The sequence below is a fragment of the Pseudopipra pipra genome, chromosome 2 (genome assembly GCF_036250125.1).
Source record: "Pseudopipra pipra isolate bDixPip1 chromosome 2, bDixPip1.hap1, whole genome shotgun sequence".
Taxonomy (NCBI): domain Eukaryota; kingdom Metazoa; phylum Chordata; class Aves; order Passeriformes; family Pipridae; genus Pseudopipra; species Pseudopipra pipra.
The window spans coordinates 79570933-79585652 of record NC_087550.1 but is presented as its reverse complement, the minus strand read 5'-3'; the positions used below and the strand labels follow the sequence as shown (position 1 = coordinate 79585652).

General features: G+C 38.3%; 1 protein-coding gene across 4 annotated transcripts in view; it reads right to left on the bottom strand.

Moving 5' to 3' along the window:
* Nucleotides 1-14720, bottom strand: part of PCCA (propionyl-CoA carboxylase subunit alpha) — a 276287-nt gene that overhangs the window by 189438 nt on the left and 72129 nt on the right. For 3 of the 4 annotated variants that reach the window (XR_010428426.1, XM_064646092.1, XM_064646093.1), the window contains exons 7-8: nt 11224-11355; nt 4766-4802 (exon numbers count right to left, since the gene is read on the bottom strand). Coding sequence is in view for 2 of the 4 variants with exons in the window: in XM_064646092.1 (XP_064502162.1) it covers nt 4766-4802; nt 11224-11355 (169 nt within the window). In the remaining 2 variants the exon portion in view is untranslated. Of the gene's footprint in view, nt 1-4765; nt 4803-11223; nt 11356-14720 lie in introns of those variants that run through there. The other variant, XM_064646094.1, reaches the window with a different exon arrangement.

Here is a 14720-nt window from a genome sequence, read left to right as displayed (position 1 = left end):
CAAGAAGAGTCTATTAGTCCTTGCAAACTGAAGACATATTCTGTAAAAGGCTTTGATCTGGGGACGGAAAGAGACATTTGACTATGGTTCCTAGAAGCAGTCCAGTCTGCTATCATATGTGTAACTGCCATTTACAGTTTCTTCCTGGAATGTAGATCTACTCTTGCTTTCTCAAGTGATAGCAATACAACACACCCACCTCCTCCTCATAGTCATCTAACTGAAAGGAGGTTCGGGAGAAGATACTTAAAACAGCAAGATCTGGAAAAGCTTTTTCTTAAAAAGACTGAAGTGGACACAAAAAAAGGCATGATACAAGCCTAAGAAACAGTAGTGTTGACTGGAAGACAGGACAGCAGCAACAGTACAAGAGAACATTAACAAAGAAACAGAAAAAAAAGTCAATGAAATAGTTTCCAACATAACACCTTATTGGACTGTGAAACCCCCATGCTGTAAAGTATTCATGTGGCTGAAAGCTGTAGAGAGGTAATAATTAAGCATACGTAGAGCACAAACCAACTTCTTATAGGCATGGATGACAAAAAGGCTACAAATTTTCAGGCTTTGAAGTCTAAAGTGATCTCTACTTACTAAGTATAAGGGTAAGACCAAACAGAGCTATGCAAATAACCTTTCTAGAGTCTTTTACATTTTCTTATGAAATCTGATGCTGTCCATATAGGGGTATGGGATAAGTCACAGAGTAAAAATGGGTTCAATCCAGAACTATTAAGTATTTTCAAGGCCTCTACAATACCAGAGATTAAAGGGTAAAAACAAAATACTAGATTGCATACAGCAACAGTGAAGTTCAACTGATTTTCATGAAATGCAGTAAATGTTAACATATACATACAGGTAACACTAGCGAAGGTAAAGCTCTGGCAACACTGTTACCATCTGGAGACTCTCTCCAACCTAAGAGGTTGCAAGACCGAAATTTTGAAACAAGCATTGTTTTAAGCCTTATATGGCAAACTCACTATGGCAATTTCCATCACCTAATCTATCTTATTCAGTTACATGTACTTGAAAAAAAATCATCATCAGTTATGCTAACATTTTCAGTCTAACAATATCAGTCTCTTGCATGGTTTGCTGATTTTAATTCTGTAAGCAGAGTCTAGTCCTCATGTACTGTTCTTTAGATTCAAAAGCAAAATAGGCAGGTTGACAGTGAGCCTTGGTTAGTCTTTATATGCTACAAGAGGTAGCTCATATCACATGGTTAAATTATCAGATAGCATACATGTATTATTAGTATTGCTCACCAAGTGTAGGATCACTGTGCTTCCCCTTCCTCCCACCTTTCATGTATAGCAGTTATATGTCAACCACATTTGTATGCAAGGCAGCTATAGATTCCAAAGATCCACAATATAATTAAAAGTAGAATGAATTAAAAAAAAAAAGACCACAAAGTAAGGATTGTTTTGAAAAGATACATCTTTTCAGGTTGAGAAGAAAAAACTGCAACCTCTACATGTTAGGATGTAAATTAGCCGGTCCTCTGAAAGTAAGGGTACTTGAGGTTTTGCTCAGATGTGCCTTTACATACTCCTTGCTCTCAGGGGCACTCAGCTGAAGAGCAGCTCTTTAGCCAACACCAAAGATTGAAAGGAAGGCTTTGCAAAATTTAAGTTTTGCATAAGAGTTGGGTATGGGATGCTGGGATCAGGATGCATTACTCATCACTCTCCTAGCCCCTTTTGTACTACTCAGCAGCAATCAAAACTGCTGAAGTATGTTCACATGGATTGGTTGGATTAGTTGGGGGAAGGGAGAGGCATGCAAACAATTTCTAACAGCATTTACAAGTCCCCACAACAACAGCAAAGAGTCTCATACAAAGCAGACACATTTTTGAGTAGGTGTTAGGTTTTCAATCTTTCCCTCAAATTAGATGCCAATTCACATGAAATTAAAATTGCTTGTGAGATTAAAACCTACTCTCATTCTATAGTTTTACATTCCTGTGATGCATCTGAAGGATGGGTCTAAAGATCCTAAAAGGCAAGAAGGTAAGAAGCTGTCAGATTTGAAGATCATTGGGCATACTTTCGCTGCTACTTAGGTACTATTAAGTTAGGACTGCTTTGTTTCCAGGACAGTTGCTATTCTGAGAATCTGAATGGTGAAAGGAGTAACCAAACTTCTGGTGTCCTACAGCTGTTAGTTCCCACCTTTTGCCACCATGGTTTTAGATGCCATTTAACCATTTTTATAAAGTTGCAGGTAGCAGACCACAGAATGCATTGTGCAATATCGGTTTGAGCAATATTGCATGTGGCAATATCAGGTTCTTTTCAATATCCATTATTGAAAAGTTAGCAGTAACTAAATCCATGTCAAATGAAACAGGACAAAAATCGACTTTTTCACCTCTTCAGTTTTGTACAGACTTTCCTTTAGTTTAACTGATTGCACTGCATAACTGTTCAATCCTTTCAAATAGAGGAATAAAACTTCCTAGAGTTTCATCGAGGCTTCAGAAATCAAGAAGCCAATAGTTCTTAATGTACAACTTTACAAACAGACCTAAAAGCAGCATGGGAAAAGACCCAATGTAATTAAGCACTACCAACAGGATTACAAGAGAACAGCCCACACTAAAAAATAGAGAAGGAAGACTAAAGAAAGTAACCTATACAGCAATTTGTGCCTGAACTTCTTCCAATTCCTGATTTAGCCTAGTATATCTGTCACATTCTCTCTTGACAGCTCAGGAGCATATCTCAAATCAAGGGCAAAAATAAGGTTTTATACCTAGAAAATTTGTAGCCATAGGTAATAATCACTGAAACAGATAAAGGCAGTGTTCTCAAGCCTGAGGTGTCATGGTTAACTACTACTGGATCTTCAGCCTGAACAGACCAGGAAGAAGCAGGAAAAAAATACAGGCAGTAAAAGAGTAAAAATGCAGTTTTACTGTTTTAAGCACTGACCCACAGTTATCTCAGAGACCGAGACTCTGGATAAGAGAAATTAAAAACAATCTGAAAGTATTCCATTGCATATCAAGTGCTTTATACGCAAAGACAAATGCATTATATACACAAGAGACTATAATTTCATCCCATTTTAGATCCTTCGAGATCAAAATCACAGTTTTATTACGATCAGTGGTCACGATTAGACAGAAGCTTAACCAAACTAATCAACTGGTTGAAACGTGTGAGGAAAAAGCTAGAAAGGACATTTTTCTTTTGCTATTACATGGCATCACAGTACAAAACTTTTTTGTATCAAAACAGTTCCAAGAATTTTCCATCTAGATAAAGCACAACCCAGCTGTCTGTAATTGACTTTAATATCACAGATTTAAGACTGCCTTGATATAATGACCTCCAAAGTGCTACTGATATCAAAGACAGGAACCAGTCAACAGAACACCAGAAGAAGTAAATTAAACAAGAATAATTTTAAAGAGTGTCTAGAAAGCCACTGCAGGCCTTTAAACTTATATTCAACAAAACAGCTTTAAAAACACTTGCGGGAACACAAGAGCGAGACAGACTTTTGAACAGAAACTGAACTGAAATATAGTCATAATACTTTATTTCATAAAAAATCATATGCCTTTATTCAGGAGCAAAACCAATTTTTTGGAGGGAACTGGGATTTATTTACAGTTCTCTTCTGAATGTTCCAATATGGTTGATAACCTCTTCCTTTTGTTTCTGCTCCCATGACAGTGATCAGTGATCACTTGATTTCCCAGCAAGGACACAAAGGTTGACCCACAGAAACACTGGCTTCAATTGTGTCAGCCTAAAAGTCAGACAAGCCTACACTGAGGGGTTTCAGGACAGTTAACCAGTCCAGAGTAAAGGCCCCAACTTAAACTCAAAGTGGAAAGATCTTACACCGATTAAAAGTTATCTGCAGCAGTGCAAGTCCCACTTTCTATTAGGTACACAAGGCACAGCCATTGTTTTTGACACAGGTGAAATGTATTTGCAGCTAGATCAGCAAGAGAAGCTTCAAATGCAGATATCTGCTTTGAATTAGGTACCTGTGATAAACCTAAATAGTTTCTAATGGTTACTGTCTCAAAGTAAAAATGAAGGAAAAATCCCAAGGAAAATCAGAAAAATCTTACTGCCTTAGATTCTTCTTTTAGCAAGCATTTAATAACATGTGTAATTTCAAGCATATGGTTTAGTATTTTCCCTAATATAAGCTTTAGTAAATAAAAGCCAAAACTCATTAAACACATATTACACTTAACCTTCATCAAAACGAGTCCCAGACAGTTTGCTGGTTGCTCTTTTCACCATTCTGTAAGATATTCAGAAGCTGAATAGTGACTTTATTCCAGCAAGCACAGAAGAAAGGCCGGTGCTCTGGATGATATTCAAGCTAACTGCAGTCCACACACTAATCAAAAATGAAGATCATAACATCACTGGTGTCAGCCTCCATATAAAGAGAAATACACCATGCCTAACTTCCATCACGTCCAATTGCAGATATACTTTGAAATAACTCCTTCAGTGACCTACTCATTACTGCCTATTACAGGCCTTCCACAAATCATGGCTGCACTTGTTCTGTAAAGTCCAGTTTGAAAGCTCAAATGTGATGATTTAAGAGACAGGGCGTTAATGTCTAGATTCTTCTAGCCCCACGGGCAACAGGGAACTTAAAAACTATTAAAACATTATTTGTTCTATAGGGATTACTTATTACACATTCAATTTAGTCAACCATGTCTGCTGAGAGGCACACAAATCCCACCATAGCTAATTTAAGAACTTACCAATTTCCCTTGCAATTCTGACAGCTTCATCTGCATCCTGTAAAAGCAGGAAATGAGACCCAACGTTAATCCCATCAGCCATTGCACTGTGTCCTGAGGGCAGTCATATATTGCACTACTGTCTCCTCCGATTCATTTAATGTTTGATTTTACAACCTTCTGACCCTTTTCAGCCAGAGGAATGTAAAATTAATACCATAAGTGGAATGTAAATTCTACCTCATCATTAGTATACTGAGAAACTCAAAGTAACAAGGAATCAGCTGACAGGAAACACAACCAGGATCGCAAAATGATTTTCTGCAGTTGTAGGAATTTAATGCTAGAATTTAGAAGTTTACAATCAATAATGGACCATAAATCACATCATTAAAGTTTGTCCACTACCAGCTTGTTTCTGTCCTCACAGACATTTCTTGTGTTTTCCTGGTTGCTGTCAGTAGGGGGAGTTGATTCTCTATTGTTTGGGAGTAATTCAAGTACAGAAAAAATCTTGCAGGACTTCTTTAAAGACAAATGGGTTTTGTTTACTGAAGAAAAAACACAAGGATTTTAATTCTGTAACTTCTGCATTCTGAATGCAGAATAAACCTTTTATGCATCATTTTAAACTGTATCTGAAAGCAGAAGATCCCCATAATTGTTTCCATCTAAGAGTCACCATGTTACTAGCTTATGACAATTTTAAAAATCCTTTTGTTGATGCCACCTATTGCTTCATCTGTCTCATACTACTGTAGCCTGGTACAGAAAAAAGTACTGTGAAATTCAGAGAATAAAAAACAAAATACTTATATTGCTTACTTTTCAGTAACCAAATTGCTTCTCCTGCAGTAGTTAATTCTAGTTTCTTCTACTGACAAGAATACACTTCCATTATAAAAAAACAGAAAGAAAACGGGTTAAATTATAGTGCCATGGGTTAAGTTTGAAAATTCCATCCAAATTTGCTAATATTTATACTATCCCATGACATGCATTAAAAAATTTGTATGGAAGGCAGTAATGTCTGGAAATCACCAGCTGCTAAGTGTGTCTGAAACTATAGGGGCTGACTTACGAACATTAAACTGAAACCTGATATTTTTAAAGCTTTCAAGGCAATCCGTTTTAAAAGCACCCAGGTCAGAACTTTAAAAAAAATACATAAGAAATGTTCATACCTGGTTCATTTATGTCCGATAATAAAACAAAATCCTCTTTAAAAGTCTTCAGTACCTAGTAACAGCCCCATGAAGAATAAGGGGGCTGGCAGGGGAAGTTGTCAGAAAATTTAATTTCCTTTCATTAGCTAGTCTGCTCCACAAATCGGTGCTTGTTAAGTTCAAAGCAGTCCTGAAAGCAACATCAGTTTTAAGTCTTTTTACTTCAGTCACATCTGTTAATGAGATTTTTCCAAATAACAATTGTTTTTAAGTCAAGAGATAAATCTAGCAAAAAAAACAACCCCCCCGAAAAAAAAAAATCTCAGGGTTTACTGTTTTATTACACCTTGCTGCTTTCCATGACCCTGCACCCTCCAAATTTTAGCTAAAAAGGGATAAAATGCATGAAAAGGGTCATTTAAGAATGTTAGTGGTTTCCACACATTGAGTTTGAAGGTTCTTTGTTCCTGCCTGTGACAGTTATGCGAGAATACTTCCCCTTAATAGCCTCTCTGTCAGGAAGTGTTAAACCTGCCAAATGCAGACAATTAGAGCCTCTTGAACAAAATGCAGGAAGAGTGATGACTGATGAAGAGCTACGATTATAGTCGAGAAGGAAACTTTTACATTTCTTTTCTCTTGCAAATTCACCCATATATTTGCAAAACAGAATTAAGGGGGGGGGAAGCAAACAGGGTAATTTTTTTTCACTTAGTTACCTGCAAACAAGTGGCTAACTGATACACTGCAGTCCACAGGAAGACAAGCTGCAAATCATTATCGGGGAACTTTTCACTGCCACTGTATTTTTATACATGCATACAACAACTTTAAGTAATAATCGGCATCGTATCAGCAGCACTAATTGTGTCACTTCTGGCTTGAAAAGACTGCCCAGCACAGTTATTAATTTACAATGTTTTAACATCTGTTTCTTTTACAGTTCTAATATATTAGAATCTGAACGCTGAAATACAAGGGGAAAAAAAAAAAAATCAATGCACACTCAAATTCTTTAGCCTTCGAAGAGAATTTCCAAACCAGAAAACAAAAATATACTGTGCTTTAAAGAGAAAAATTAATGCACAAAAAAACCCCGAACAACTGACATATTGAAGTCTCTGGTAAGTTTAATCTTTTTCCATAAGAAGGTACGTTTTAGTACCATGAATTTCACTTGTGGATTACATAAATACAGAATCAGTTCAAGTACTCAGAAAAGGTTAGGATGGTTATTTTAGATTTTTGGTGCATAGAACTTATGGTATTCAACATTTGCCCAAAGAGAGCAAAAAACTGAATGTTATGACACTGCCTAACACACAAGTCCATATGTGCAAAATATACAAAGCCACACTGGAACTAAAAGCATTCTGAATTATTTTTTTAAAAGTAAGAGTCTTCAATGATTTACTGCTGTTTCCTCCAAAAACACATTAGCTACACTACCATTTTCCCAAAATAAATTGGAGACTGTAAAGAAATATATAATTTTAGCACCACCTTTTATTGTACAAATAAAAATGTTCAAGTAACAGTAGAAGTTTATAAAAATCCTAAGAGTTATAAAATGATGTCATACTGTTTTTACAAATAGGTGATTCCATTGAGTTAGGGATACATAAAATACTCATTTAGCATAAGAATTCCTAACCTCCTAATTTCATGTACATGCCTCTCAGCCAGGTACCAGCAGGTAGAGACAGAAAAGCAAAACTGTTCTTGATGTAAAGGAATGCTAGGATAAAGCTGGTTTTTTAAGAGACTCCTAGAACTGTAGAACATTGTATTAATTATGAAGAACTACATAATAGTTCTCATGGCTGAGGGCATTGGCCTTAGAGAACCTCCAGTTCATGTCTAGTCTCCTACCATCTCTTCAGCAATACAGTGATCAATTCAATACCAATACCCCAATGCAAAACTCATCCAAAACAGGTACCCAAAATTACTGTTAATTACAGTAAATTCAGAGCCCTGCTGAAGACCTTTAATGTGTCTACTGACATCAGTGAAACTAAGCAGACACAGAGACATTATTCTTCTGGGTCTACATCCAGCTGTGTTCTACCAGCCATAAAACCAGATTGTATGTGGTGAAACAATACAAAAATCATTCTTCCCCTGCCATTCCTTTGCCAGTTTTTCACCATGACATGTCCTTATACTCATTACTCAGCATCTACTTTCTCCTTGTCACCTATTCCCCTTTACTTATTTATAGTCAATACATCATCTGAGCTCCAACTTGAGTACAGCCATTGCTCACAGGATTAATGCTAATTCTTTTGATCAAGACTGTTTACCACTACCTCTTCCAATCGGGTTTTAGAAAACTAACCGTAGTTACAATTAGCAGTAGTTAATTTTGAAATTAATTACTTTCAAATGCTCTCTGGTTGACAGCACGAGACTCTGGTTCCTTACATGTGTAGACTGGATAACCCTTGCCCCAGCCAACTGAGAAACTTATCCAGGGATGAGAAGAAAATTACTCTTCATAAAACTGCCCTCTCCACTCCCATTCCACATCTTTCCATTCTCAGTTTCATATTTCAAATGCTAGAGCATCTGCCTGTATGAGAATAGTTAGTTGTGTCTGTTATGCCAAGCATCCTTCTCTTCAATCCTTCCAGGTCTTTAAGTAAACTGTTAAAGGGCTTCCTTCTTTTACGTTTAATTTCTACTCACTGGGAATTTTTCTGCATGCAACTTCTCCAAGACGTTTTTACAAAAGCTTAGCAACTACAGTGCCTCCTATGTGTAAGTGCTAAGCAACATAAACAGGAGAGGAAAAACGTTCTTTATTCATGAAGGACCTAAGTATCTGCAGCACTATTTAACAAACTCTTCTAGTAACCAAGATTTTCAGTGCAGTCCTGAGTTGAATAATGAAGTTCAATAACACAAAGTTATTACTCTGTATTTGCTTTAAGTATTAATGCACAAAGAATATGTGTAATAGATCTGTCTTAATTTCTGGTATTGTCAGAGGCATCAATACAGTTTTCTTCCAGCTTCACTAGAGTCTACTTTAAAGATGAAGCCATCTGTAATCTACTCAAGTGTCAACCCGACATTTAACTCCTTTCAAAGACCTTTAAAATTTTTATTTCTCAAGAAATAAAGCCCTCAAAGATTTTGAAAGATTCATAACTGATCAAAATAGGTCTCCCAGCAATGACAGAAATCCTAAACAGTCTCCAAGTCTTTGTGTGTTGCTCCTCTGAGGCACATATTTAGATCCATAGCAACTACGACAATATCAATTATCAGAAGCTTTATTTCCTAGAATTGGCAATCAAAGCACTGGCTAACCTAAAATTTTCAGCTCCCCTTTCTGATGGAAACTACAATGCTGGCATCTGTGGACTTTCCTTTTTCTTATTTGGTGGGTATACTGCAGGTTGTTTTTTGGGTTTAGTTATGTATTCTTTTTCGTCAACACTCTTCAAATAATTAGAACTGGTGCAAGGCTGAGGTATGTGAAACTGATATGATATGGACACCTTGGGGTTAAGCAACTACCACATAGTTCCTTTCAATAGCAGAAGATTGGAGTTGTCAACTCAATCCTACATTCCAGTTCGTTTGCTTTTAAGGGTATGGTTGCATATAGCCCATTGCCAACCAGATCACTTACACTTCCCTTTCATGTTAGGAAATTCAGATAATTGTCAAAAACAATGCAATTAAAGGTTTTGGAAACAACTGCATACAAGTAAGTAGATCAGTTTCACTGGTTCTATGTCTACCTGTTTCATTAACCATTATCCTATTTTGTCATATTTGTTTCTTTGTACTAGAGGAATAACAGACCTTTACATAATATTTAACTGATAAAGTGAAAAAAACCAGTATTTAGAGTATTTGCTTCTGCATTAGAGGAATTTTTGTGGTGTTTAAATGACTAATTCACAGTTATCTCCTAATTAGATGTTTTTGTAGAAGTTATTTTTCAGGATTTCTAGGAGGAGATACAGGATGTCAGACAGAACAGAGAACCTTATGCACAACAGCTTGGCTGCTGTTAAATGTTACAAGTACTAAAGGACCACATACACAAGGACTGCTAAAACATGCAACAAAAACCTGAAAGAGTACAGTGTTCAACTTGCCACTGCCAGACTTCAGCATGGGCACAAGTGCCAGCCTAACACTCATATGGAGCTCTCCAGAAAAGAAAGAAGTCTTTCCACTTTTACCTCTTGCAGCATATGCCACTACCAGTCATTACACAGACCACACATTTCCATCACAAGTACTGAAAAGTTCTCTTGGGCATTTTGACATCAGCTATTTTGTGATTTTATCATTCTCTCTCACTAGGCAAGTTCTCCAGGCAGCCTCACTGAAAGAGGTAATTTTGTAGAGGCTTAGCCCCTTAGCGCTGTACTTACCTGTCTCATTTAGTTGGGTTTTGGGTTGGCTTTCTTCCTCTTAAGAGTCTAAAATCCAACTTAGCTAACACTCTTTTTCATGCATCTCAAAGTTTCACTCAAACTTTATTTGAAGAAAAAAAAATCTAACTTGACATGTAAAGCATAAAAATTTCAATATAGGAAGTCAACATTTTATAATACACAAAAGTTTTAAGTGTATACAATAAAGGTTTTAAAAGAGAAAAGCATGTTTTAACTACATTAACAGAGACAATATAACAAGACACGCAGGAAAGCTTTTAAGAGCCCAGTACTTAATCACTATAGCACAAAATAAATGAAAACTAAAATTTACTTTAACTCTACAAACTACAAAAATATTTTTGATGTTTCTTTAGAGAACTGTTGAAAATCATTCCTTCTAAAACCACAGGAAGAACACTAGCTGTAGATTCTGACAAAGAGCTACTAACTTCCCCCATCCTCGCCCGGAGTTTTTCAACACATGAAAATCTGCACCATCAGCAGAGACCATAAAATGGAAACTTGACGCCCTTTAACAAGCTCCAGTGTTAAACTCAGGACTGTCAAGATGTTGGCCAACAAGAAGACCTGAGAAATGTAAAGATATGCAGATAGTTGAATCCACATCTGGCATTTAATACATTTAGCTGCCCTCATGTTAAATTTAAAATAAAGTATTTTTAGAGACTCCACTGAAGAACTCCTTAATACATCATTTATTATCACGGATTTTCTCTTCTTTTCACAAGTTTTCTTGCTAGCAAAAATTTGTACTCCATTTTTAATTACATCTTACTGAAAAAGAAGATAGAATTATAATTAGATTCTGCATCAGACCTTCAATAGGTGTACTTTGATTTAGACACTGTTCCTACAGTGGGCAGACAGTAATTAAATGATTTCTCACCTTGACTACTCCATCAAAGCCAGGGATCGTGTTGACCTTTGCATTCTTGGCTAACAATTTGCTTTCAATCTTGTCTCCCATAGCTTGAATAGCATGTGTGTCAGGTCCAATGAAGGTGACACCTTCCGATGCCTGCGAAGACAATAAAACTTTAGGAGACAAAAATAAAAATCAGCTTTTCTTTACACAGGTATTTTTCTCCTTTTGAACTGATTAATACAATAATGTTTATAAAACAGTAATCTGTTTATGTAACAACCTAGCAATATACTCACATTTCAGACAGTTCATTAAAAATGTGTATGACCTTGTGAAACTATGTATACACATAGATTCAAAGCCCCTATAATTAGCATTTGTATAAATCAAAGCCAGGCCAGAGAAAAATAGCTGCAAGTGAAGGTACTCCAGTCTGAAAGTTCAAAATATCCCTTTAGAAAACAGAGGCTAGTTAACTCACCCTTGAAACAGCCATAAGTGATTTACAAAGAAACACTTGCTAAACTCTAACAGTTTAAAATTCTATTTATTATGCATTCCTAAAATCAAACCTCAATGAAACATCATAACGAAAATGTAGTCTCTTACTCAACATATTTAAGACCTTGAAAGGTAATAAGTGAAAACACATTTCCCAATTCTTTTAGGAAACTCTCTTGTCCAATACTAATGTGGAAACAGGTTAACATAATATACTTAAATACTTCAGTTTCAATATGCAGGTAGAACACTGAATTGCATTTTTCTTCCTCCTGTTTCTCTATACCAACAATAAACTTCAGAAAGATGATTCAAATACAGGCATTTTTTCAAACCTCTTCAGGTCAGTACTATACTGAGTTAAAGGCAATTCTATCAGAACTATTCCCTGAAAGTTACTGATTCATCAACAAGTACACGCGTGTTTCAGGCAACTGAACAGCTTTTGTACCAGAGGAGGAGAAAAAGGCATGGGAGGAGAAGATTAAAAAAAAATTCAAGCCTTGCACAATGTTTCCAACTGTTACACTCTTTTTTTTCTTTCCCAACTCTAAGACACCTGCAAAATGCCTAAAAACCAACTTGTTTCTAGCCAATGGGCAGCTTACTTAATACCAACACTGACAAAATGGCAAATAGCCAATTTCTTATATCACAACTTATGTCTTAATATTTTGTCTTTTTGACATATCCTTGTGCTGTATAAAGTATGGCCAGTCTTCGCGAACGAAGATTTGGGAAAGGTCATTACCCTTCGAGCCTGCGCAGTGGATTTTTTAGGTGAGACACAGTATGCGCTGAACTGAGCCCACCCTTTAATCCTGAGGTTCATCTGCCGGGGCCGAGAGTGCTTGGACAGTGGCAGCGAGGTCCTCAGGACGTAGGTTTGTTTAGAGTGACCTTCTCTTAGATGGATGGACTTACAGGGCTGAATGAGCTCCATCTGCCCAGAGGGGTTCCCTGACCGGGAATCGAATCCGGGCCGCGGTGGTGAGAGCGCCGCATCCTAACCACTAGACCACCAGGGGGCCTTGTGCTGTATATACCATGCAGCTAAAGTCACTAACAATAAAAAGTCATTGTTGAAGCTTTCTGCATTTGTGATGGTAGTACATGATCCAATCCCTGAACACAGGAATCACAGGATATACTGAGTTGAAGAGGACCCACAAGGATCATTGATTCCAACCCTTAGCCCTGCACAGGAACATCCCCAAGAGTCACACCATCTGTCTGAGAGGATCACCCAAACACCTCGAACTCTGTCAGGCTTGGTGTTGTGATACTTCCCTAGGGAGTCCGTTCCAGTGCCCAACCACCCTCTGGGTGAAGAACATTTTTCTAATATCCAACTTAAACCTCCCCTGACACAACTTCAGGCTGCTCCCTTGGGTCATGTCACTGGTCTCTACAGAGAAGAGATCAGTACCTGCCTCTCCTCTTCCCCTCACAAGGAAATTGTAACTGCAATGAGGTCTCCCCTCTATCTCCTCTTCTCCAGGCTGAATAGACCAAGTGCCCTCAGCCACTCCTCATACAGCTTCCCCTCAAGGCCCTTCACCCATCTTCATTGCCCTCCTCTGGACGCTCTCTAAGAGCTTAATATCTTTCTTATACTGCAGTGCCCAAAACTGCACACAATATTCAAGGTGAGGCTGCACCAGTGCAGAGCAGAGCGGGACAATCCCCTCCCTCGACCAGCTGGCGATGCTTTGCCTGATGCCCCCCAGGACATGGTTGGCCCTCCTGGCTGCCAGGGCACTGCTGACTCAGATTCAACTTGCCTTCAACCAAGACCCCCAGGTCCCTTTCCGTGGCACTGCTTTCCAGCACCTCATTCCCCAGCCTGTATGTACATCCAGGGTTGCCCCATCCCAGGTGCAGAATCCTGCTCTTTCCCTTGTTGAACTTGATATGTTGGTGATTGCCCAGTCCTCTAATTTGTCCAAGTCTCCCTGCAGGGCCTCCCTGCCTTTGAGGGAGTCAACAGCTCCTCCCAGTTTTGTGTCATCTGCAAACTTGCTTAGTATCCCTTCCAGTCCTGCGTCCAAGTCATTTATGAAGATGTTGAAGAGCACAGGGGCTAAGATGGAGCCCTGTGGAAACCCACTAGTGACAGGTCACCAGTCTGATGTCACCCATTCACTATTACCCTCTGTGCTCCATCCATGAGCCATCTGCACACCCATCACATGATCTGTTTATCCAGATGGATCCTGTGAGAGACAGTATCAAAAGCTTTACTGAAATCCAAAAAGATTATATCAACTAGCTTCCTTCCCTTGATCAGCTAGGTGGTCATAAAAGGAAATCAGGCTGCATAAGCAGGACTTCCTTCTCATGAAGCCATGCTGGCTCTGACCAATGACTGTGTTGTCTTTCAGGTGTTTTTCAATACTTCCCAAAATAATCTGCTCCATAACTTTACCAGGCAAGTAAGTGCCTCATAAGAAGTGAGACTGACAGGCCTGTAGTTTCCAGGGTCCTCCTTCTTGCCCTTCTTGAAGATCAGGACAACATTCACCAGCTTCCAGTCAGCTGGGACCTTCTCCGGATTCCCAAGACTGCTCAAGAATTATGGAGAGTTTTGCAATGACATCAGCAGCTCTTTGAGGATTCTGGGACAAATCACATCATTCCCCATAGATTTGTAGGGATCCAGCTGAAACAGTAGATCCCACACAGTTTCAGGGTTGACTGGGAGTTGATCATTCTCACAGCCATGATCCTCCAGCTGAGGGCACTGAGACCCCCTTGGTCCTTCATCCGGGTTGAAGACAGGCAAGGAAAGCGTTAAACACCTCTGCCTTGTCTTTGTCCCTGTTTGTGAGGTGACCATCTGTAACAGGACAATGATATTTCTATACTGCCTATTGCCATTAATGTATTTGAAAAAGCTCTTTTTATTGCCACTCACATTTCTGGCAGCTTCAACTCCAGTTGAGCTTTGGCTGCATGAATTTTCTCCCTACAGTGGCAAGCAGCATCTCTGACTTCTTCCCATGTCACTTATCTTG